Source organism: Patagioenas fasciata, chromosome 2, assembly GCF_037038585.1.
Source record: "Patagioenas fasciata isolate bPatFas1 chromosome 2, bPatFas1.hap1, whole genome shotgun sequence".
NCBI lineage: Eukaryota > Metazoa > Chordata > Aves > Columbiformes > Columbidae > Patagioenas > Patagioenas fasciata.
The window spans coordinates 1,121,203-1,142,920 of NC_092521.1; the positions used below are offsets into that span (position 1 = coordinate 1,121,203).

Consider the following 21,718-nt stretch of genomic DNA (forward strand, 5'->3'; position numbering starts at 1 on the left):
CACACCACATCACTGTTGTTGTCGCACCGCATCCCTGTTGTTGTCACACCACATCCCTGTTGTTGTCACACCACATCCCTGTTGTTGTCACACCGCAGCCCTGTTGTTGTCACACCGCATCCCTGTTGTTGTCACACCGCAGCCCTGTTGTTGTCACACCACATCCCTGTTGTTGTCACACCACATCCCTGTTGTTGTCACACCGCAGCCCTGTTGTTGTCACACCGCATCCCTGTTGTTGTCACACCGCAGCCCTGTTGTTGTCACACCGCAGCCCTGTTGTTGTCACACCACATCCCTGTTGTTGTTACACCGCAGCCCTGTTGTTGTCACACCGCAGCCCTGTTGTTGTCACACCACATCCCTGTTGTTGTCACACCGCAGCCCTGTTGTTGTCACACCGCATCCCTGTTGTTGTCACACCGCAGCCCTGTTGTTGTCACACCGCATCCCCGTTGTTGTCACACCGCAGCCCTGTTGTTGTCACACCACATCCCTGTTGTTGTCACACCGCATCCCTGTTGTTGTCACACCGCAGCCCTGTTGTCACACTGCAGCCCTGTTGTTGTCACACCACATCCCTGTTGTTGTCACACCGCATCCCTGTTGTTGTCACACCGCATCCCTGTTGTTGTCGCACCGCAGCCCTGTTGTTGTCACACCACATCCCTGTTGTTGTCACACCACATCCCTGTTGTTGTCACACCGCATCCCTGTTGTTGTCGCACCGCATCCCTGTTGTTGTCGCACCGCAGCCCTGTTGTTGTCACACCACATCCCTGTTGTTGTCACACCGCATCCCTGTTGTTGTCACACCGCATCCCTGTTGTTGTCGCACCGCATCCCTGTTGTTGTCGCACCGCAGCCCTGTTGTTGTCACACCGCATCCCTGTTGTTGTCGCACCGCAGCCCTGTTGTTGTCACACCGCATCGCTGTTGTTGTCACACCACCCGAGGCTCTGAGCACCGAGGACCATCCATGTCACCGCGAGCCGGTCTCAGCCTGGGCCTGACTCACCGCCAGCTCTGTAACAGTCTCCCCGTGCCCTGGAGCCCAAAAGCCTCGCTTGTGGCTCTGCCCGCCTGGCCCGGCGCTCACAGCCCGCGGCAAACGGCCCCGCTCGCGTTCGTCACCCCGGGCCGGTGCTCATGGGCTGCATCTCGTGTCCTGGCGCGGTGGTTTTGGTTTCAGACGCCTGGGAAACGGCACCACCGAAATTTGGGCCATTTCTCTCAGTTTGGCCTGGGAAAGGCAGCTGGTTGTTCTGGACCAAAGCTGCTGCGTGAACCAGCGTGCTGCTCGATCCTGACCCTCTGGCGCTGCTCTAGTCCAGGCTTTGCAGCTGGGAGCGGAGCTCAGCCTTAGTTTATGATTTATCTTAATATTTCCTGTTATTTTGCTGCCGCGATATAAAACCTGGCCCTGATTCTGGGGCACAGTCCTGGTCATGCCACCACAGGGATGTCCTGGCTGTGTCACCGCAGGGACGTCCTCGCCGTGCCACCAACGTCCGTGTCACTGCAGGGGTGTGCTGGCCGTGTCACCGCATGGACATCATGGCTGTGTCACAGCAGGGATGTCCTGGCCATGTCACCAATGTCCTGTCATTGCAGGGACATCCTGGCCATGTCACTGCAGGGACGTCCTGGCCTTGTCACCACAGGGATGTCCTGGCCGTGTCACCACAGGGATGTCCTGGCTGTGTCACTGCAGGGATGTCCTGGCCATGTCACCAATGTCCTGTCATTGCAGGGACATCCTGGCCATGTCACTGCAGGGACGTCCTGGCCTTGTCACCACAGGGATGTCCTGGCCGTGTCACCACAGGGATGTCCTGGCTGTGTCACTGCAGGGATGTCCTGGCTGTGTCACTGCAGGGACATCCTGGCCATGTCACTGCAGGGACGTCCTGGCCTTGTCACCACAGGGATGTCCTGGCCGTGTCACCACAGGGATGTCCTGGCTGTGTCACTGCAGGGATGTCCTGGCTGTGTCACCACAGGGATGTCCTGGCTGTGTCACTGCAGGGGTATCCTGGCCATGTCACCACGGGGGTGTCCTGGCTGTGTCACTGCAGGGATGTCCTGGCCTTATCACCACAGGGATGTCCTGGCCATGTCACCGCATGGACATCATGGCTGTGTCACCGCAGGGACGTCCTGGCCATGTCACCAATGTCCGTGTCACTGCAGGGACATCCTGACCATGTCACTGCAGGGACGTCCTGGCCGTGTCACCGCAGGGATGTCCTGGTTGTGTCACCGCGGGGATGTCCTGGCCGTGTCACCGCAGGGATGTCCTGGTTGTGTCACTGCAGGGACCTCCTGGCTGTGTCACCACGGGGATCACAGAATCCCAGAATGTCAGGGGTTGAAGGGCCCTCAAAGCTCATCCAGTGCAACCCCCCCGGAGCAGGAACACCCAGCTGAGGTTCCACAGGAAGGGGTCCAGGGGGTTTGAATGTCTGCAGAGAAGGAGACTCCACAGCCTCCCTGGGCAGCCTGGGCCAGGCTCTGACACCCTCACCCCCAACAAGTTGCTTCTCCTCTTGCAGTGGAACCTCCTGTGTTCCAGTTTGCACCCATTGCCCCTTGTCCTGTCACTGGCTGTCACCCAGCAGAGCCTGGCTCCATCCTCCTGACACTGCCCCTTTCCATATTGATCCCCAGCAATGAGTCCCCCCTCAGTCTCCTCTCCTCCAGCTCCAGAGCCCCAGCTCCCTCAGCCTTTCCTCACACGGGAGATGCTCCACTCCCTCCAGCATCTTGGTGGCTGCGCTGGACTCTCTCCAGCAGTTCCCTGTCCTTCTGGAGCTGAGGGGCCACAACTGGACACAAGATTCCAGGTGTGGTCTCCCCAGGGCAGAGCAGAGGGGCAGGAGAACCTCTCTGACCTACTGACCACCCCCTTCTAACCCACCCCAGGTCCCATTGGCTTCCTGGCCACAAGGGCCCGGTGCTGGCTCATGGTCATGGGGATGTCCTGGCTGTGTCACCGCAGGATGTCCCACCGGGACAGCATTGAAGCCACCGGTTCCCCACACCCAGTGATCCTGGGGAGCTTTTTAGCCGAGCACCGCAGTATCTGGCGCCGCCAAATTGCTCCCTGCTGCCCACCCACCCTCTGCGCCAGCCCTGTGTTCCCCGTCCAGCTCCGCTCCTCTCTGATCTCGGCTCTAAGCGCCTTTGTTCTCACGCAGCCCCACCGGCAGCTCGCTCAGCACCCCCAGCCTGTCCCAGGATGGGAAACACAGGCGCTCGGCTTTGCTCGTGCGCCAGCCCTGGTGATTTTCACCTCCAAACAGCCCTGCAAAACGATTTGGGTGATTTCTCAGAGCGGGCTGCCAAGGCCCTGCTGGATCCCAACGCTGCCGGAATCCTGCTTTCACAGCAAAAATAATGTGTTTTCGCAATGAGAGTGTTAACGCAACTCGAGACCTTGGTGGGGTGAGGGACGGGCTGGTCCTGACCCGACAGACCCGACATGGGTCCTGCGCAACTCGTCGGGCTGGTATTTTTGATTGGTTTAGTATTTATTTTGAATATTTTGAGGGGGAGTGTGGAGCTGCTGGAAGGCAGGAGGGCTCTGCACAGGGATCTGGGTAGACTGGAAACATGGGCCCGTTCCAATGGGATGAAGTTCAACAAGGCCAAGTGGCGGGTCCTGCACTTTGGCCACAACAACCCCCTGCAGCGCTCCAGGCTGGCACAGAGTGGCTGAAAGGGACCTGGGGGGACTAATGGACAGGAAGCTCAACATGAACCAACGGTGTGCCCAGGTGGCCAAGAAGGCCAATGGTGTCCTGTCCTGTACCAAAAATGGCGTAGTCGGCAGGAGCAGGGCAGTGATCCTTCCCCTGTGCTCTGCATTGGGGAGGCCACACCTGGAGTATTGTGTTCAGTTCTGGGCCCCTCAGCTCAGGAAAGAGATTGAAGTGCTGGAGCGGGTCCAGAGAAGAGCAACAAGACTGGGGAAGGGACTTGAGCACAAGCCCTATGGGGAGAGGCTGAGGGAGCTGGGCTTGTTCAGTCTGGAGCAGAGGAGGCTTAGAGGTGAGCTCAGCACTCTCTAGAACGACCTGAAGGGCAGTTCTAGCCAGGGGGGATTGGGCTCTTCTCCCAGGCACTCAGCAATAGGACAAGGGGGCATGGGCTTAAACTCTGCCAGGGGAAATTGAGGCTGGAGATGAGAAAGCAATTCTGTGCAGAGAGAGTGGTCAGCATTGGAATGGCTGCCCAGGGAGGTGCTGGACTCACCGGCCATGGAGGTTTTTAAGCTGAGATTGGCCATGGCGCTTAGTGCCATGATCTGGTCAATGGACTGGAGTTGGACCGAGGGTTGGACTGGATGATCTCGGAGGGCTTTTCCAACCCAGTCCGTTCTGTGACTCTGTGAATCCTGAGGTTGCGAGGGGCAGTGTCTGCACTGTGGTCCCACCGCATGGTGATCAGGCTGAGCCAAATTCCAGGAGCAAAGCTGAAAGTGGAGCCAGGCCGGGATCTTTGTGGAGTGAGGAAGGGCCGGGGGGTTCTCCACGTCCCGCCTGGTTCCCAGCACCCATGGGTGCATCTTCTCCTCTGGGGTTCCCCTCGTGTCCGTGCTGACAGGAGCTGATGCACACAGAGCCCATTCAGCTCACTCAAGTCTCCCCGTTAATTTGCTCCTTAACGAGAGCGATGTCAAAACGCAGCCGTTTCACCTGCTGGCAGTGTCCGAATCTTTGTATTTCTTACATCTCTAGGTGTCAGTCATGCGAATTGCAGCTTTTATTTGAGAATAAAAGAATGGGGTTTTATTAGGAGAAAGCTCGAAACCTGGGCCGCTAAAGCGTGAACGATCCTGAAAAATAATGCGATACTTTTGGTTCTTAAATTCGGTTATTTCCCAGCAAATGAAGCTTAGAGGACAGACACCCACTTTTTACTTTCAACAGTGCTTTGGGTTGGCGATAATGTATTTCTAGGCATCGCGTCAAGTCGCCCGTCGTGGGTGGGAGTTGGACCCCGGTGTCCCCAGGCAGGGGACAGCGTGCGGCCCGTGCCCAGCGCTGCCCAGCGCCAATGCTGCGATTGTCATTGCAGGCTTCTTCCCCAGCATACAGCGGCTCCAACCTCTACTCCCCGGACTCTTCAGCCAACTCCGGTCCCATCATCTCAGACGTGACCGAGCTCGCCCAGTCCAGCCCTTCGGCGTCTCCCAGCGACAGCCTGGACGAAAGGTGCGGTGCTGCTCTCCCAAAAGCCGAGCTTACCTGCATCAGGAGAGTGTGTTTGCCAAGGAGCCGCGTAGCCAAACACCACTAAAACGCGCCTGTTCTGCTCAGAATCTCCCGTGAGCCCCTGGGACGGGGTTTGGGTGCCTGACCGGGACGTTGGGCCTGCCCCTCGCACGTGTGCTTCTGTTCAGCTCTGGGTTTGTTCATTCCATGCGACACTCACTCCTTTCCCTGCCCCGTCTAGTGTGGAACTGTCCTGGGTGAACATGGTCTGGTTTCCACGAGGAAACCGCCTTCCTTGGCCTGTCTGCTCCATCCAGTTATCAGTGTCACAGAATCACGGATGGTTTGGGTTGGAGGGACCTTCAAATGTCACCCAGTGCCACCCCTGCCATGACAGGGACATCTTCACCAGCTCAGGGTGCTCAGAGCCCCGTCCAGCCTGGCCTGGATGTCTCAGGGATGATTCCCTTTTTGTTCCTCTTTAATAGCTTATTCTGCCATTGGCACCGAACCACCCACAAACGCCTTTATTACCTTTACTACCCTGTGCCAGGAGCACTGGCTCTCAGATACAGACCATATGTTTGCTTTTGGGCCCTTTGCTCGGTCCTGCCTTAGCTGGGCCCTTTCCAGCGGGACTAATTGTGCCTCTCCCACCCCCAAATCCGCGAGTTGGGGCGGTAAAGGATTCATCTGCAAAACCAGGGCAGCCCGAAGGCCCTGCTTTCCCTTCCCGTAAAACCAGCACGTCCCATAAAACCGGCACGGCGGGGTGAGTTCTTTACCCGTTCTGTGTCTCCCGCAGGAGCAGCCCCGTGGTCCGTATCAAAGAGGAACCCCCCAGTCCCACCCGCAGCCCCCAGATCGAGGAGGCCAGCCCGGGGAACCCCCCGGCCGTGGAGACCCCGCTGTCCCCCTCCACCTTCATCGACTCCATCCTACAGGAGAACGACCCCAGCAGCACCACCGCGGCCGCCGGCGACAGCGCCCCGCAGCCCCCGCCCCCCGAAAAGTGCCTCAGCGTCGCCTGCCTCGACAAGTAAGTGACACAGGGACACTGGCTCCGCTGCCGGCCCCGCGGCCACAGGCGCTGCAGCTGGGTTGGGAGCCAGCGCAGCCGCTCGCTCTCTGAACTGCCTGAAAGGAACTTGGAGCCAGGGGGGTCGAGCTCTGCTCCCCAGGAACAAGCGCCAGGAGCAGAGGAAACGGCCTCAAGTTGCCCAGGGGAGGTTGAGGTTGGATGTGGGAACAATTTCTTCCCCCAAGGGCTGTGGGGCATTGGAACAGGCTGCCCAGGGCAGTGCTGGAGTCACCAGCCCTGGAGGGCTGGACAGACGGACAGGAGGTTCTCAGGACAGGGCGCAGTGCCGGGGTGGGTTATGGGTGGATCGATGACCTTGAGGGTCTTTTCCAGCCAAAACGATTCTATAATTGTATAAGCTGTTGTTTGCAGTTACAGCTTCCTCAGCAGGAGCAGGAGGGACAGGGTGAGCTCTTCTCTGTGACAGTGACAGAGCCCAGGGAACGGCAGCAGATGTGCCAGGGGGGGTCAGTGGGACATGAGGCAAAGGTTCTTCACCCAGAGGTGCTGGACACTGAACAGGCTCCCAGGGAGGTGTCACAGCCCAACCTGACAGTGTTCAAGAAGACACTGGACACCGTCCTCAGACACACGGGGTGAGCTGTGCAGGGACAGGAGCTGGAACCAACGATCCTGTGGGTCCCTCCAGCTCAGGACACTCTGTAATTGCCCGCCTGGCTCCAGTTGTGGTGAACACGTTCTCACCCAGCCCTGTCTCACGGGGCAGAGCTTGTGGCAGACTTAGGCCGGGCTCAGTGGGTGGCAGGCGGGGAGCTGGGTGACTTCTGATGGGGGCTCAGATGTGCGGTCTTACGTCTTTTACCACCACACAGTGCTCGCGGATGCAACTGCAAGCGCTGGATGAAAAACCAGAAAGCTTTTTGTCCGTATCCAAGTGCCAGGAGCTTCTCCCCTGGCCGTGTTGAGATCTCGGCTCGGTTCTCAGATCTCAGCCCCCGTTCTCTCTGGGTTCTGGGGAGAACAGTGGTGGAGTTCAGGCTTTTCCTCGGAGCGGCAGGCCAGACTTTGCGTCCTTGCAGCAGAAAGGCGGTTTGGAGCAGACGCCGTTGGTCTGAGGGTGTGGGCGGGCGGCCGAGCGCTGCTCCGGACTCACAACCAGGGGGGTGACAGCACCTCGCGCCCTTCTCCCCATCGGTTGTGTCAGCGCGTCGCTTTGCGGAGCTGTAGCCACAAAAGCTGTGCCAAGAGCCCTCTCGCTTTACCATTTCACGGTGAGTGCAGCGTCAGCTGAGCTCCGCGATCCCTTCGTTCGCTGCATTAAAACCCCCGCAGTTGTGCAGAGGCCAGAAACACCGGCTCCCTCCATCCTCCCATCCTTGGAGACATTTGGAGCTTCACCAATTTACAGACCCACCCAGGGCCTCGCAGTCCGTCCCACCGATACCTGCCGGCCTTACAAAGAGACTGGTTTTATTGTGCAGCTCATCAGAGGCTGAACCTGGCCATATAAAGGTAATAAACATGGAAAAGGAAACACCATGGAGTGCGGCTCTGAGTCACTCAGGGCCGTGCAGAAGCAAAGGACACACAAAACATTCCCCATGCCCCCGTGGAGACTCCGCTCCAGCCTTAGAAGCTTCTTAGGACCATTTGAACAGAAAGGCTTGTGCTTGCTCATGGTTGGTGCTCCCACATTTTGCAGACAACACTGTGCTTCTCCCGCCTCTTGACGTTGCAGAAGGAAGGACTGCACCCCGTGAGGGTTCCCGGAGGTGGATCCATCCTGTTCGCCCCAGGAGTCTGGAGCACAACGGGCACCCAGCGCTGGACAGAGCGTGACCACCGAACAGCAAACCTGTCCCCGCCACACGGACTGGGGGGCGAAGTGTAAATTGCACAAGGAATCCGTGCTCCCCTGGGTTTGGATGGGACCAGATTTGTGCCTCAGCACCGCACCTGTTCGTTGGGGGTACTGAACTCCCTGTGTCCCGTTATGGCAGGGGGATATAAGCTCGGAGAAGCTCGGTGTTCCCGGCTCCTTTCCCGATGTCACCAGAGCCACCCGTGTGTGCCGGAGCAGAGCAGCCCTGGGAGCCCCTGGGGAGACATTATTGCATCTCCCAGTAATTAAAGGGAGCTGATAATGAAGGTGGGGACAGACTTTTCAGCAGGGCCTGTTTCCATAGGACAAGGCGTGATGGTTTTAACTAAAGGAGGGAGATTCAGGCTGGATATAAGGAAGGGTGGTGAGAACCTGGCCCAGGTTCCCAGAGCGGTGTGGATGAACCATCCTGAGACATCCCAGGCCAGGCTGGACGGGGCTCTGAGCACCCGGAGCTGGTGAAAAGTCCCTGAGGTTGGACCGGGTGATCCTGGAAGCTCCTTTTCCAACGCAAACCATTCCTTGATTCCATCATCCCAAACCACCCATGAGCTGTGGGTGCCCAGCAGGAGCTGGAATGACCAGAGCACGAATTGCGCAGACACCGAACCATGGAAGGGAGGAGTTGCTGACTGAGGCGCTGGCAGTGAGCTGGTTTGACAGGGCAGCACCTCACCTAGAATCACACAATCCCAGGATGTCAGGGGTTGAAGGGACCTCAAAGCCCATCCAGCGCAACCCCCCCGGAGCAGGAACACCCAGCTGAGGTTCCACAGGAAGGGGTCCAGGCGGGTTTGAATGTCTGCAGAGAAGGAGACTCCACAACCTCCCTGGGCAGCCTGGGCCAGGCTCTGACACCCTCACCCCCAACAAGTTGCTTCTCCTCTTGCAGTGGAACCTCCTGTGTTCCAGTTTGCACCCATTGCCCCTTGTCCTGTCACTGGGTGTCACCCAGCAGAGCCTGGCTCCATCCTCCTGACACTGCCCCTTTCCATATTGATCCCCAGGAATGAGTCCCCCCTCAGTCTCCTCTTCTCCAGCTCCAGAGCCCCAGCTCCCTCAGCCTTTCCTCCCACGGGAGATGCTCCACTCCCTCCAGCATCTTGGTGGCTGCGCTGGACTCTCTGCAGCAGTTCCCTGTCCTTCTGGAGCTGAGGGGCCACAACTGGACACAATATTCCCGGTGTGGTCTCCCCAGGGCAGAGCAGAGAGGATGGACATTCCCCGGCATTTGCTGGTCAGGGTGAGCCACAGGTACCAGGGCGGTGTTCACAGGCGGTGGGTGAGTGCACAGCACGACAGGGCCGCCCGACCACTGCTCGCTCACCCCAGGCTCTGACAACCTGCCAACAACACCCGGCAATACCTGCTTTTCATCACGAGGCACATTTCAGTTGTTCTCAGATGTACTGGAGACGAGCAGCGCGCGGGGCCGCAGGTCGCGGTGCACAGGGCCCCTTTGTGGGCCCCGCCGGCTGGTATTTCTTCCACAAGACACCCTTTGTCCGAGGGAATTCCACCCGAACCGAGGATCACCCCTCGTGAACATTCCAGCAGCAGGTGACGGCCCCACCGGCGGGCAATGAGAGGCAATGTCTGCCTGAAACGCCGCACGGTGTCACCAGACATTGTCCACCACCCCCAGGAGCCCTTTCCAGGAGCCAAAGCCCGCAGCGTGCCGAAAAACACGGACACCGACGTTATCAATGTAAAACACGCATCCCACGGGCAGCAGGCGCTGTCAGTGCTGCGCCAGCGTCCTCCCAGAGCCTCGCTCGGGGGTGACGGTGACAGTGACAACGGTCCCTGTGTCAGTGCCACCCTGCAGACCCTCACCTGGAGTGGCTCGTCCTGCTGAGAAGCTGCTCCCTGAGCTTGGCTGTGCTGTAACGAACCTGTGCTGTAATGAACCTGCACTGTAACGAACCCGTGCTGTAACGAGCCTGTGCTGTAATGAACCCGCTCTGTAGCGAGCCTGCTCTGTCCCCAGGTGCTTTCGCAGGACCCCGTGTTTGTGTGTTGGGTTTTTTGTTGTTAACAACAATTCCACTATCTCGGAACCACTTTGCGAGCGCAGCGTCCGCGCCGCTTCACCTCCAGCATCCTGCACCACGCTCCTGTCTTTGAGCATAACCAGCACTTCCCTCCCGAAAGACCTGGTTTGTGAGCCTTCCAAACCCCATCTCTTGTGCTTGTGTTTTGCAGCTTGGCTCGCACCGCACAGATGGCCGAGCTCGCTCCTCTTCCTCGCTGCACCGATCACAGCCAGGCTCAGCATCCCCGCGGCCGCTGGCAAAACGCCGCGCTCCGTTCCGCTTTCCAACCCTATCGCCGGGATAGCAACGGGGAACGGGCTAAAAATTGGCGTCGCGTGGTGGAATCCGTGGCCAGCGGGGGCTGAGCTGCTTTTCATCCCCTTAGGTGGTCCTGGCAGGGCAGGGAGGGACGTTTGCGCCGCTCCGTCCCCGCGCTGGGGAATGGAAAGCGCAGCCGTGAGAGATGGAGCCGCTGCCAGCAGAACCTGCGTGCCCCGCGGTGACAGCCGGGCCTCAGCGGCTTTTCGGGGCCGTTCTCCCATTTTAGGGTAACGACCGAAAAACGTAACATCCCGCTGAGTGTGCACCAGGGCGCTGCTCGCACTGAGCTTTCCCTAATGGAAAACACCCCAAATCGGGACAAAAGCCTCACAGTGCCTTCAGTATTGCCCTTAGGGAGCTCTGGCTAACGTGCAGAATCATGCAAAAGACAAATGCGACCTGTCTCGAGTTAAAATGCGTTTCTAAATTGGTGTCTCACCCCCAAGGCTTCGGCGGAGCTGGTGGCTGCTGGCGGTGGTCCCGCGCCCCCAGATGTGTGCAGTTCTATATGATTCTATATGATTCTACGTGATGATGGTGACGTGGCAGCCCGGAGAGCGCCCAGGGGTTGGGGGCTGCTGCTTCCCCATGGAAACTGCCCAAGATGTTTGAGAAGAGAAGCGATACAGGGAAGAGAACCCGCTGTGCGCATCCTCAGTGCTCCGGACCCCGAGGTGCGCAGGCGGCGCCTTTGGGGACACGGCCGGTGATGGGTTAAGAATGGAAGGGACGACAGCTCTACTGGGGAGACTGGAGCCAGACTGGTGGCGCTGGGAGCTGCTCAGGCGCTGCCCGTGCCCGGCCGACACCTGAGAAGCACGAGCTGGAGCTCCACAGCAGCTCCCAGTCCTTACTGGGAAGGTTGTGCTGGTGACAGTGGCTCAAGCGGCGCTGGTCTCGCCGGCGGCTGTGTTGCCATAACACGCAGGGCAGAGCTGGAGGCGGCGCGAGGAGCTGGCAGATGGAGTTTTCTCATCAGAATCTCTACCAAAATGGGCCTTTTTCCCAGGAAAAGCTGCTGGGTCCCCGCGGAGGGGGAGGCGTCGCCGCCTCCATCGCCGTGACAAGGGCTTTGGCGCAGCTTGGCCGGGGCCGCCGCGGCACCGGCGTTAAACACATCGCTGTGCCGGAGGAGAGGCGGACGGGGAGAGCCGGTCGGCTGAGTAAGGAGGTGTTATTTTCACATCGCTGCTGCTCAGACTGTAAAACAGCCCACACAGAGCGAGACCACCCCAGGCTGCCTCTCGGCACTTCATCAGATGGAAACGCCGACTCCGGCTCTCGGGAGAGCGGCGCTGGAGCGAGATCCGCGTCCCTGGCTCCGGCGGGCAGGGGGACAAAGCCAGGGCTTTATCGGCCTCCCCGATCTTGGCAGCGCTCCCTGCCTGGCACAGCCACCCCTGGGGACAGGAGGAGCTCTGCGGTGGCACCAGCCCTGGGTCACCAACCCGGGATCCATCACGTGTGCCAGGGATTCCACCGTCACTCTGTGGGGCCCGATGGAGGTGACATGGGACAACGATTCGGTGGGACCTCATGCCACAGCTCCCTGTGTCATCCCCGGTTGATGGAGGTGACATGGGACACCGATTCCGTGGGACCCTCGTGCCGCAGCTCCCTGTCTCATCCCCTGTTGATGGAGGTGACATGGGACATCAATTCAGTGGGACCCTCGTGCTGCAGCTCCCCGTCTCATCCCTGGTTGATGGAGGGGACATAACACCGATTCAGTGGGACCCTCGTGCCACAGCTCCCTGTCTCATCCCCAGTTGATGGAGGTGACATGGGACATCAATTCAGTGGGACCATCGTACCACAGCTCCCTGTCTCATCCCCAGTTGATGGAGGTGACATGGGACACCGATTCAGTGGGACCATCGTACCACAGCTCCCTGTCTCATCCCCAGTTGATGGAGGGGACATGGGACACCGATTCAGTGGGACCCTCGTGCCGCAGGGGGGATGCAGCAGCTCAGTGGGGACGGGGACATGAGGTGCCCATGGGTGACTGAGCCGTGGCCAAGTCCTCGTCCCCGCTGTCGGGTGTCCCAGCACATTCTGGGCTCGGGGACGGCCCATGTCGCAAAGGGGTGACGGCAGAACCGCTGCTCTGCGGGACGCTGGTGGCAGCGGGACCTGGGGACGAACCCCACGGTGGGTACGGAGCCTCCAAGAAGAGATGGAGCCTCCCGGCGTGTTTCTCATTCACCCCACACTCCAAACTGCAGCTTTGCGCTCCCATAGAAATCACAGCATCATTTTGGTTGAAGAGACGCTCAGGATCGTCGATCCAACCACAACCCACCCCGGCACTGCGCCCTGTCCTGAGAACCTCCTGTCCGTCTGTCCAGCCCTCCAGGGCTGGTGACTCCAGCACTGCCCTGGGCAGCCTGTTCCAATGCCCCACAGCCCTTGGGGGAAGAAGTTGTTCCTAAATCCAACCTCAACCTCCACTGGTGTCCTTGTGCTCGTGTCCCATGCGCCTCTGGCACCTTCCCCTCAGCTGCCATGCTGGCTCTGCACCCCCGACCCCTCCTGAGCACCTTCAGCACCCAAAAAGCTCCTTTGCAGGACAAAGAAGGTGACGAATGGAACCCGAGGCCACAGCAGCACCAGACCATGCGATAACTGAACCTGCCGCTGCTCACGGTGCCAAATCCAGGGGGTTTGCTATGACAAACAGGGCTGGTTTTCCCCACGTGCTCCCCGGGGGCTCCTTGGTGGCACCATGGGGTTTGTGTCTTATTCTGAAGCATCGTGACCATAAAGCAGCGTGGAAGTGGAGAAGAAGAGGGCACAGGACCGGGTCCATGTCGCTGTCACCCTGCAGCCCTCCTGCCATGCGGTGACCGTTCTCCGGAGCTCGGTGTCACAGTCCCGGGTCCAAATCATTAGGAACAACATTTACCGTGATGGCTCACGCTCTGCCACCCGCCTTGCCCTGCACACTCATCCCGGAGCAGCTTCATTCTCGCGTTGTCCCCAGAAACAGCCTCTCCCACCGAACAGATCATTGTCCCCATCGCCAGCGGGTTTTTGTGGCCAGCAGAAAGCTGGAGCGTTCCCCAAAACCAGTTGGTGCAGGGTTCATTGGCCTTTTTTGTCACGTAGCCACACCAGGATGTGACAAGCACGTGGACCAAAGGAGGGGTCCACACAAAGACGCGGATCAGGGAGCATCGCTGGGGCGCGAGCAGAACGTGGGGGTCCCAGCGCCGCTCTGCTGCTCCGCTTTTGGGAGGGTTTGTGCTCCAGGGGTGGATGGAGCTCCCACAGAGCCCCAGCCCCTCCAGAGCCTTCCCAGCGTTGACCTCCCCGCTCTCCTCTTTCCTCTGCCCAGGAACGAGCTCAACGACCACCTGGACACCATCGACTCCAACCTGGACAACCTGCAGACCATGCTGACCACGCACGGCTTCAGCGTGGACACCAGCGCGCTGCTGGACGTGAGTATCGGCCCCCCAGCCCCACGGACCGCGGCAGCGATTCCCACACACCCCGGGGTTCACGGATCACGCAACCCCAGCATGTCAGGGGTTGAAGGGCCCTCAAAGCCCATCCAGTGCAACCCCCCCGGAGCAGGAACACCCAGCTGAGGTTCCACAGGAAGGGGTCCAGGCGGGTTTGAATGTCTGCAGAGAAGGAGACTCCACAGCCTCCCTGGGCAGCCTGGGCCAGGCTCTGACACCCTCACCCCCAACAAGTTGCTTCTCCTCTTGCAGTGGAACCTCCTGTGTTCCAGTTTGCACCCATTGCCCCTTGTCCTGTCACTGGGTGTCACCCAGCAGAGCCTGGCTCCATCCTCCTGACACTGCCCCTTTCCATATTGATCCCCAGCAATGAGTCCCCCCTCAGTCTCCTCTTGTCCAGCTCCAGAGCCCCAGCTCCCTCAGCCTTTCCTCACACGGGAGATGCTCCACTCCCTCCAGCATCTTGGTGGCTGCGCTGGACTCTCTGCAGCAGTTCCCTGTCCTTCTGGAGCTGAGGGGCCACAACTGGACACAATATTCCAGGGGTGGTCTCCCCAGGGCAGAGCAGAGGGGCAGGAGAACCTCTCTGACCTACTGACCACCCCCTTCTAACCCACCCCAGGTCCCATTGGCTTCCTGGCCACAAGGGCCCAGTGCTGGCTCATGCTCACCCTGCTGTCCCCGGGACCCCCAGCTCCCTTTCCCCACACCACTCTCCAATGATCATTCCCCACTTCTCCTGTTCGCCGCCTTCCCCACGCTCACCGCTCTTTCCCTTCCCAGCTCTTCAGCCCCTCGATGACGGTTACAGACATGAACCTCCCTGACCTGGACAGCAGCCTCGCCAGCGTGAGTAGCTGTGAAAATCGCTCCCGCGGTTCAAAACGGCTCCGGCGATGGGATGGGGGCAGAGCAGCAACACAGAGCTGGGGAAGCCACGGGGGGGAAGTAATTCAATTAGCACCACAGCTTTCTCTGAGCAGCTCGTATGGAGAGCACGGCTACTCCATCGCTCACCCGCGGTTAATTAGGTGCCGAGGCCTCCCGCGAGCGCTGCCCCGAGCAGGGACGGCGCTGGAGCCTGCAGAGCTGCATGTGGTTTCCATAAACCCTCCTTTGCCTCTCCGTGATCCCCGGGAGGTTTCCCCATGCAGACTCCGCCAGGTGCTGCGTTATTGCTTCGATTTGCTTGTATGTCAGCACCGAACACTGTGCATGGTGCAGACGAGAGCCAGTCTTGCCTGATAAAGCGATTGTTCACCAGATCGTGGTAATTAGCCAAACGCAGCATTTTGTGCCTGCGCCGAGGTGGTTGGAGCAGCGCGGTGGAAATTGGGGTCAAAAGCAGCGAGTCCCAGACCCCCCGGCAAAGCCAAAGCCTGGGACATGGAGCTGTGCCGGCCCCTACACACCCAGCGCCGCCCTGGGACGTCTGCCGGGATTTGCCCAAAATGGAACAATTCTGTAGGCAAAAAGGAGCAGGAAGCGAGATGAGCGAGAGCTTGGACGCGCGTGGGTCCGGCCCGGGTCAGACCTGGTCCGGTTGATGCATCACGAGCGAGAAACCCTCGGCTCATCCTCCCCCATTCCTTTGGGTGTTTGATCTGAAGAGTGAAGGTGGGGTAGCTCAGCAGTGAATTATTTCGCGTCGTTGAGGTGGGAGTTACACCGTAAAACACGCGGCAGCAGGGTTTACTGAGGGCGGCTTAACCGGCGTCCTCCGAAAGGCGCAGCTTAACCCTCCAGCTCAGGCGGTGCTTGGATCGAGGTCACTGGTGCGTTGGTTTTCCCTTCTCTGTAACTTTTGGGGGTGCGCTCTTGGGTTTCATCTTCACGCCCCTTTCAGACGACGGAGCCCCGGCTCGGGGTCCCCGGTTGTGGCCGGTGGTGGAGCCCCGTGTGCTCGCAGACAATCTGTGCGGTAACAAACCCAGGGCTCTGCACCCAAATCCCGGCTCGGGCGACTCCGCTGGCCGCAGGTGCTGTAATAAATAGCTGGGGGATTACGAGCGGAGTGAATCTGGGGGGGATTATTCACCCAAAGCGTTTTCCTCCCTATAACAGTCCCATCCCAGCCGTTCCATCCCCGTCACCCCTGTGGGACAAGTGACACGGGATGGTGTCCCCAGCCGTGGTTTAACCCACACTGGCAATAGGACCACACAGCCACTCACTCACTCCTCCCAATAGGGGAGAGGATTGGAAGGGAGGGAAAACTTGGATTGGGATAACCACGGCTTAATAAAATAACACAAGTGCTTAAGTTGCTCTCAGACTTTTCAATAAACACAAATTGATTCGATGGTAAATACCCAAATGATTCCATGACGTGGTTTAGCGCCAGCTTTAGGCTCTGGTTGGACTCATCTTAAGGGGCTCTCCCAACAACAAAATAGGTTTGCAAAGAACAAACCAAGGTGACCCATTGCAAACACATCCTGAGGTGCCAAGAGCTGCCCACTGGGACCAAAGGGACCGCGGGGGGTGCACAGAGCAGATCGGTGACACCGGCGTCACCCAAACAACCCCACGTGTGTCCTGGGGCCAGAACGCTGCACCTCACCCTCTCCCAGCTCCGTAAATCACCGGTTGGGGCTGTAAATCACGGTTTGGGGCTGTAAATCACGGTTTGGGGCTGTAAATCACGGTTTGGGGCTGTAAATCACGGTTTGCTCCGTGCCACGCGTGCTGGGTCATCCCAAGGGGTCCCGGCACTGCGCTGAGCACCGTGATCTCTCTCCCGCAGATCCAGGATCTCCTCTCGTCCCAGGAGCAGCAGAAACCGGCGGAGACGGAGCCCGGTGCGGCAGACACAGGTACCCACGGTGATGGCACGAGGGTTGAGACCGTGAACAAATGGTTTCTCCTCCCAAAAAGCGGGTTTGGCTGGGAGAGATGGGACATTGAGGCTGGAAAAGGGGGGCTCGGAGGGGGCTGCAAAGCCCTGATGGGGGTGATAGAGCTGGGGGAGCCGGGTGTTCTGCAACGGGAATGAAAACCCATCAAATCCCATCCGAACACCAGAAAAGGTGTTTTCCCGTGCGGGCGGTGCGGCGCTGGCCGGGGGGCTCTGTGGGCCGTGCGCCCCATGGGGCGCTGTCCCCCGTGTCACCGAGGACCCCCCGGCCCTCCCTGGGCTGGGACTGATTCTGGGTTGAGCCGAGCGTTGCGCAGCCCCGTGGTGGGGAGCGCTGAGCGCTGGTGCTTCCAGGGGCGGAACCACATCCCTCTCGTCCCTCTTGTCCCCATGTGGGGTGACACGGCCCCACTGAGCGTGTCCCCCCCACAGGGAAGCAGCTGGTGCACTACACGGCCCAGCCCCTCTTCTTGGTGGACTCGAGCGCCGTGGACGTGGGCGGCGGGGACCTTCCCATCTTCTTCGAGCTGGGCGAAGGGCCCTATTTCACGGACGGGGACGAGTACGCCGAGGACCCCACCATCTCCCTGTTGTCCGGGACTGAGCAGCCCAAACCCAAGGACCCTGCGATATCCTAAAGCCCGGCGTGGGGGCGACGAACAGGACTCAGCGCACTCATGGGAAACGCAGCCGCCAGCTCCCGCCTTGGCACAGACATTGCGAGCGCTCGCGCCCTCCGGCTCGTGTTTGCTTCCCCGGCGCCGCGCGGACCCCCATTGTGTGTGTGCTTCACCAGGTGCGTTCAACCCGCTTCCCAGAGCCCGCGGCGCGGCGGGAAGGACGGCGCGGCCACCACGGCTCCGCGTCCCCGAGCGGGTGGCACCCGGGGGTGTCCCCTCCGGCGCCTTTCCCGAGGGGGGAGCTCCCCGTTTCCCTCCCCGGAGAGGCCGATAGGATGGTTTTTAAGGAGAGAAATAAAGGTTTGCGCTGCGGCGCCGGTGCCTGGGGTCCCGCTGTGGTCTCTGCGTCGCGCTCGGCTCCGCGCGCTCCCGAACCCGCCTGCGTTCCGTTCCCTCTCGCCGCGTGTGTTTCTTTGGGGGTTGTTTCCCCTCTTTTTTTGCTTCGCAGTGAAAAAAACCCAACAAAATTTGTACATTTCCACTTGGGATTGTTAATAGTAAAAAACTGTATTTTGGATTTTTACAAGAGAGAAGAAGAACCCACTTCTATCTATATATATATATAAATATCTCGGCCTATATATACATACAAATATATATAAAACAAACGCTCTGTCCCCTGCTGGCTTTTCTATGGTCAAACCCTTTATCTCTGTCGGGGAAGCGGATGAGATAACAGCCCCGGATCGCCCTTTTTGCCGCGGTCCCGGCGCCGGCTCCGGCGGGAGCTCAAGGTTTGTGTGTTCGAACCCTGAGCCAGCGCTCCGGCCTAAACCCCGGGCTGAGCTTTGCGGGACGTTTGGGAGCGTTGGAAGGTCCGTCCGTCCCGCTCTCGCCGCTCGGTCGCCGTGGAGGGGTCGCGGTGTTGGGGATGGAGCGCGTTGTTGGGGATCAACCGCGGCCGGCGCGGTGAGCGTGAGGAGGAGCCGGTGGCAGCGTCCCGGAGCTCGTCCAGCCCGGGGCCATCGAGACGTCACCCGGGGCCAACCCATCACCAGCGCCTTGTCCGAAATGCGTCTGGAGCTCCGCAACGGGACCAGGGGACAGGGACAGATGCGCCGGAGTCCCTCGAGTGTCCCCACACGCTGAATCGCACCGTCATGGAGCTGGCTCGGAGGTGACGTCCCCGCTGTCCCCAGCTCAGCAGCGAGGCACCAAAACAGGTTTGGGGCCAAGTTGTGGTGCTGAGCCTTCTGCTCGGGTCTGGCCCAGAACAGGGGACATGGTGACGTGTGATGGGGCCACATCTTAATGCCACATCGTGTCCACATTCGGTCAGTGTCTCCTGTCCCCGCGGTTGTGGGTCCGTCCCCAAGCGGGAGGTGCCGGAGTCGCTGCGGGGGGGTGGATCGAGGTCTGGATCATCCGCGTTTCCCAAAACTCAGGTGATTTTCGGGTCAGCCCAGGTTGTGGCCGGGGACCAGACCCCATGGCTCTGCCGCCATCGCCGCTGCGGTGACACCGGGTGACGCACGGGGACCCGCAGCCCTGCGCGGTGGGATCGTCACCCGTGGAGCGCTCGATCGAGCCGTGGCGGGCGACCCCGCTGTGGTCACACCGGGATGGACCTGGGCGCGGGGACACTGGGACAGTCATGGTGACAGGGCCGGCGGGGACGGGGACGCAGCCGGACGGGCCCGCGGGATGGAGGGCGCTGGCGCAGGACGGACACACGGCAGGACACACGGCAGGACGGACAGCAGGACAGACAGCAGGACACACGGCGAGGAGGAAGAGGAGGAGGAGGAGGATGGAGCATCCTAATGGCAGCAGCATCGCTGCAGCAGCTGGAAAGGATGATGGTGCTGTAGAGGTCGTTAAAACACGGGGAACGTGCGGGACACCCCAATGTGAACATGGGGGACACCCGGGGTGAACATGGGAAACATGTGGGACACCCTGGTGGGAACATGGGGAACACGGGAGACACCGCAGGGTGAACGTGGGGAAGGTGCAGGTGTGAACACAGGGAGTGTGCAGGACACCCCAATGTGAACATGGGGAAGGTGCAGGTGTGAACACGGGGAGCGTGCGGGACACCCCAATGTGAACATGGGGAAGGCGCAGGTGTGAACACGGGGAGCGTGCGGGACACCCCAGTGTGAACATGGGGAAGGTGCAGGTGTGAACACGGGGAGCGTGCGGGACACCCCAGTGTGAACATGGGGAAGGTGCAGGTGTGAACACGGGGAGCGTGCGGGACACCCCAATGTGAACATGGGGAAGGCGCAGGTGTGAACACGGGGAGCGTGCGGGACACCCCAGTGTGAACATGGGGAAGGCGCAGGTGTGAACACGGGGAGCGTGCGGGACACCCCAATGTGAACATGGGGAAGGCGCAGGTGTGAACACGGGGAGCGTGCAGGACACCCCAATGTGAACATGGGGAAGGCGCAGGTGTGAACACGGGGAGCGTGCGGGACACCCCAATGTGAACATGGGGAAGGTGCAGGTGTGAACACGGGGAGCGTGCGGGACACCCCAATGTGAACATGGGGAAGGTGCAGGTGTGAACACGGGGAGCGTGCAGGACACCCCAATGTGAACATGGGGAAGGTGCAGGTGTGAACACGGGGAGCGTGCGGGACACCCCAGTGTGAACATGGGGAAGGTGCAGGTGTGAACACGGGGAGCGTGCGGGACACCCCAATGTGAACATGGGGAAGGCGCAGGTGTGAACACGGGGAGCGTGCAGGACACCCCAATGTGAACATGGGGAAGGCGCAGGTGTGAACACGGGGAGCGTGCGGGACACCCCAATGTGAACATGGGGAAGGTGCAGGTGTGAACACGGGGAGCGTGCGGGACACCCCAGTGTGAACATGGGGAAGGCGCAGGTGTGAACACGGGGAGCGTGCGGGACACCCCAATGTGAACACGGGGAAGGCGCAGGTGTGAACACGGGGAGCGTGCGGGACACCCCAATGTGAACATGGGGAAGGTGCAGGTGTGAACACGGGGAGCGTGCGGGACACCCCAATGTGAACATGGGGAAGGCGCAGGTGTGAACATGGGGAGCATGCGGGACACCCCAATGTGAACATGGGGAAGGTGCAGGTGTGAACACGGGGAGCGTGCGGGACACCCCAATGTGAACATGGGGAAGGTGCAGGTGTGAACACGGGGAGCGTGCGGGACACCCCAATGTGAACATGGGGAAGGCGCAGGTGTGAACACGGGGAGCGTGCGGGACTCCTGGGGTGCTCGGGAAGCTGCAGCCGGACACGTTCAGCGGGGACATCGGGTTCCGACAGGGACGATGCGGCCGCCCCGGTGCCCCCGGCCCGGACCGGTGGTGTTGCTGCAGGAGCTTTGGCGTGAGGGGGTCACCGCTGTCCCCCAGGACACCGGGGTGACACCTTCCCCCCCGCTTGCCCGTCCTGGCATTTCCTGGGTGTCCCGATGTCATTGCAGGGGTGGCGGCTCAGGGGACACGGTGGGGAGCGGGGGGCGCGCAGCCCGGGGGGACACGTGGGTGGCTGCAACCTCCAGGTCCCAGCGGTGCCACCGCATTTGGGGACATCCCGGGCGGCTGCTCCCGTGGGGGCTGCACCACGGCAGCGGGGCCGGGGGCACCGGGGTGCTCAGGGACCCCCGGGATCCCCCATGGGGAGGATGGGGACGTTTTCCCAGCGGCGGGAGGGAGCGGACCCAGTGGGGACCCCCCGGTTCACCCCCCGACTCCACGCAGCTGCTCAAGGACCTTTATTGGGGACACTGGGGTGCGGGTGGCCCGGGGGCTGCTCCGCTCGCAGCCGCCACCACGGGGGCACACGGGGGGGTCCGGCCGCCCCCACGGCCCCAGCGCAGCCCCCGGGGCCCCCTCGGGACGGGGTTCCCAGGGGAGGGGGGTGACACGGGGACACGGTGGGGACGCGGGGCAGGGGACACGGGGACAGCGGGGGAGCCGGGGGGCGGTGTCCTGGGGGCGTCTCCATCGAGGCTCGACCTCTCAGATCCCTGGGGGGGCACAGGGTGCGTCAGCCCCGCGGTGTCACCGTCCCACCCCGCGCCCCCCCGCTGTCGTTGTCACTGTCACCGTCACCTTGGGACGCCAGCGTCTCCTCCGAGTCCGCGTCGCGCTCCAGTCCTGCGGAGGTGGCGGGGCCGGGGATGGCACCGGCACGGCCCCCCCACCCGGGACAGGACCCCCCCACCCGGGACATGGCCCCCCCACCCGAGACATGGCCCCCCCACCCGAGACATGGCCC

The 21,718-nt window shown here is 60.8% G+C and overlaps 1 protein-coding gene across 1 annotated transcript in view; it reads left to right on the forward strand.

The window, feature by feature from the left end:
• Positions 1–18,115, forward strand: part of HSF1 (heat shock transcription factor 1) — a 70,771-nt gene extending 52,656 nt beyond the window's left edge. The window contains exons 8-13 of the mRNA XM_065830187.2: positions 5,083–5,219; positions 6,025–6,258; positions 13,841–13,946; positions 14,754–14,819; positions 16,717–16,786; positions 17,260–18,115. Coding sequence (XP_065686259.1) covers positions 5,083–5,219; positions 6,025–6,258; positions 13,841–13,946; positions 14,754–14,819; positions 16,717–16,786; positions 17,260–17,465 — 819 coding nt within the window. The 3' untranslated portion in view covers positions 17,466–18,115. The remainder of the gene's footprint in view (positions 1–5,082; positions 5,220–6,024; positions 6,259–13,840; positions 13,947–14,753; positions 14,820–16,716; positions 16,787–17,259) is intronic.
• The last annotated feature ends 3,603 nt before the right edge of the window (positions 18,116–21,718 follow it).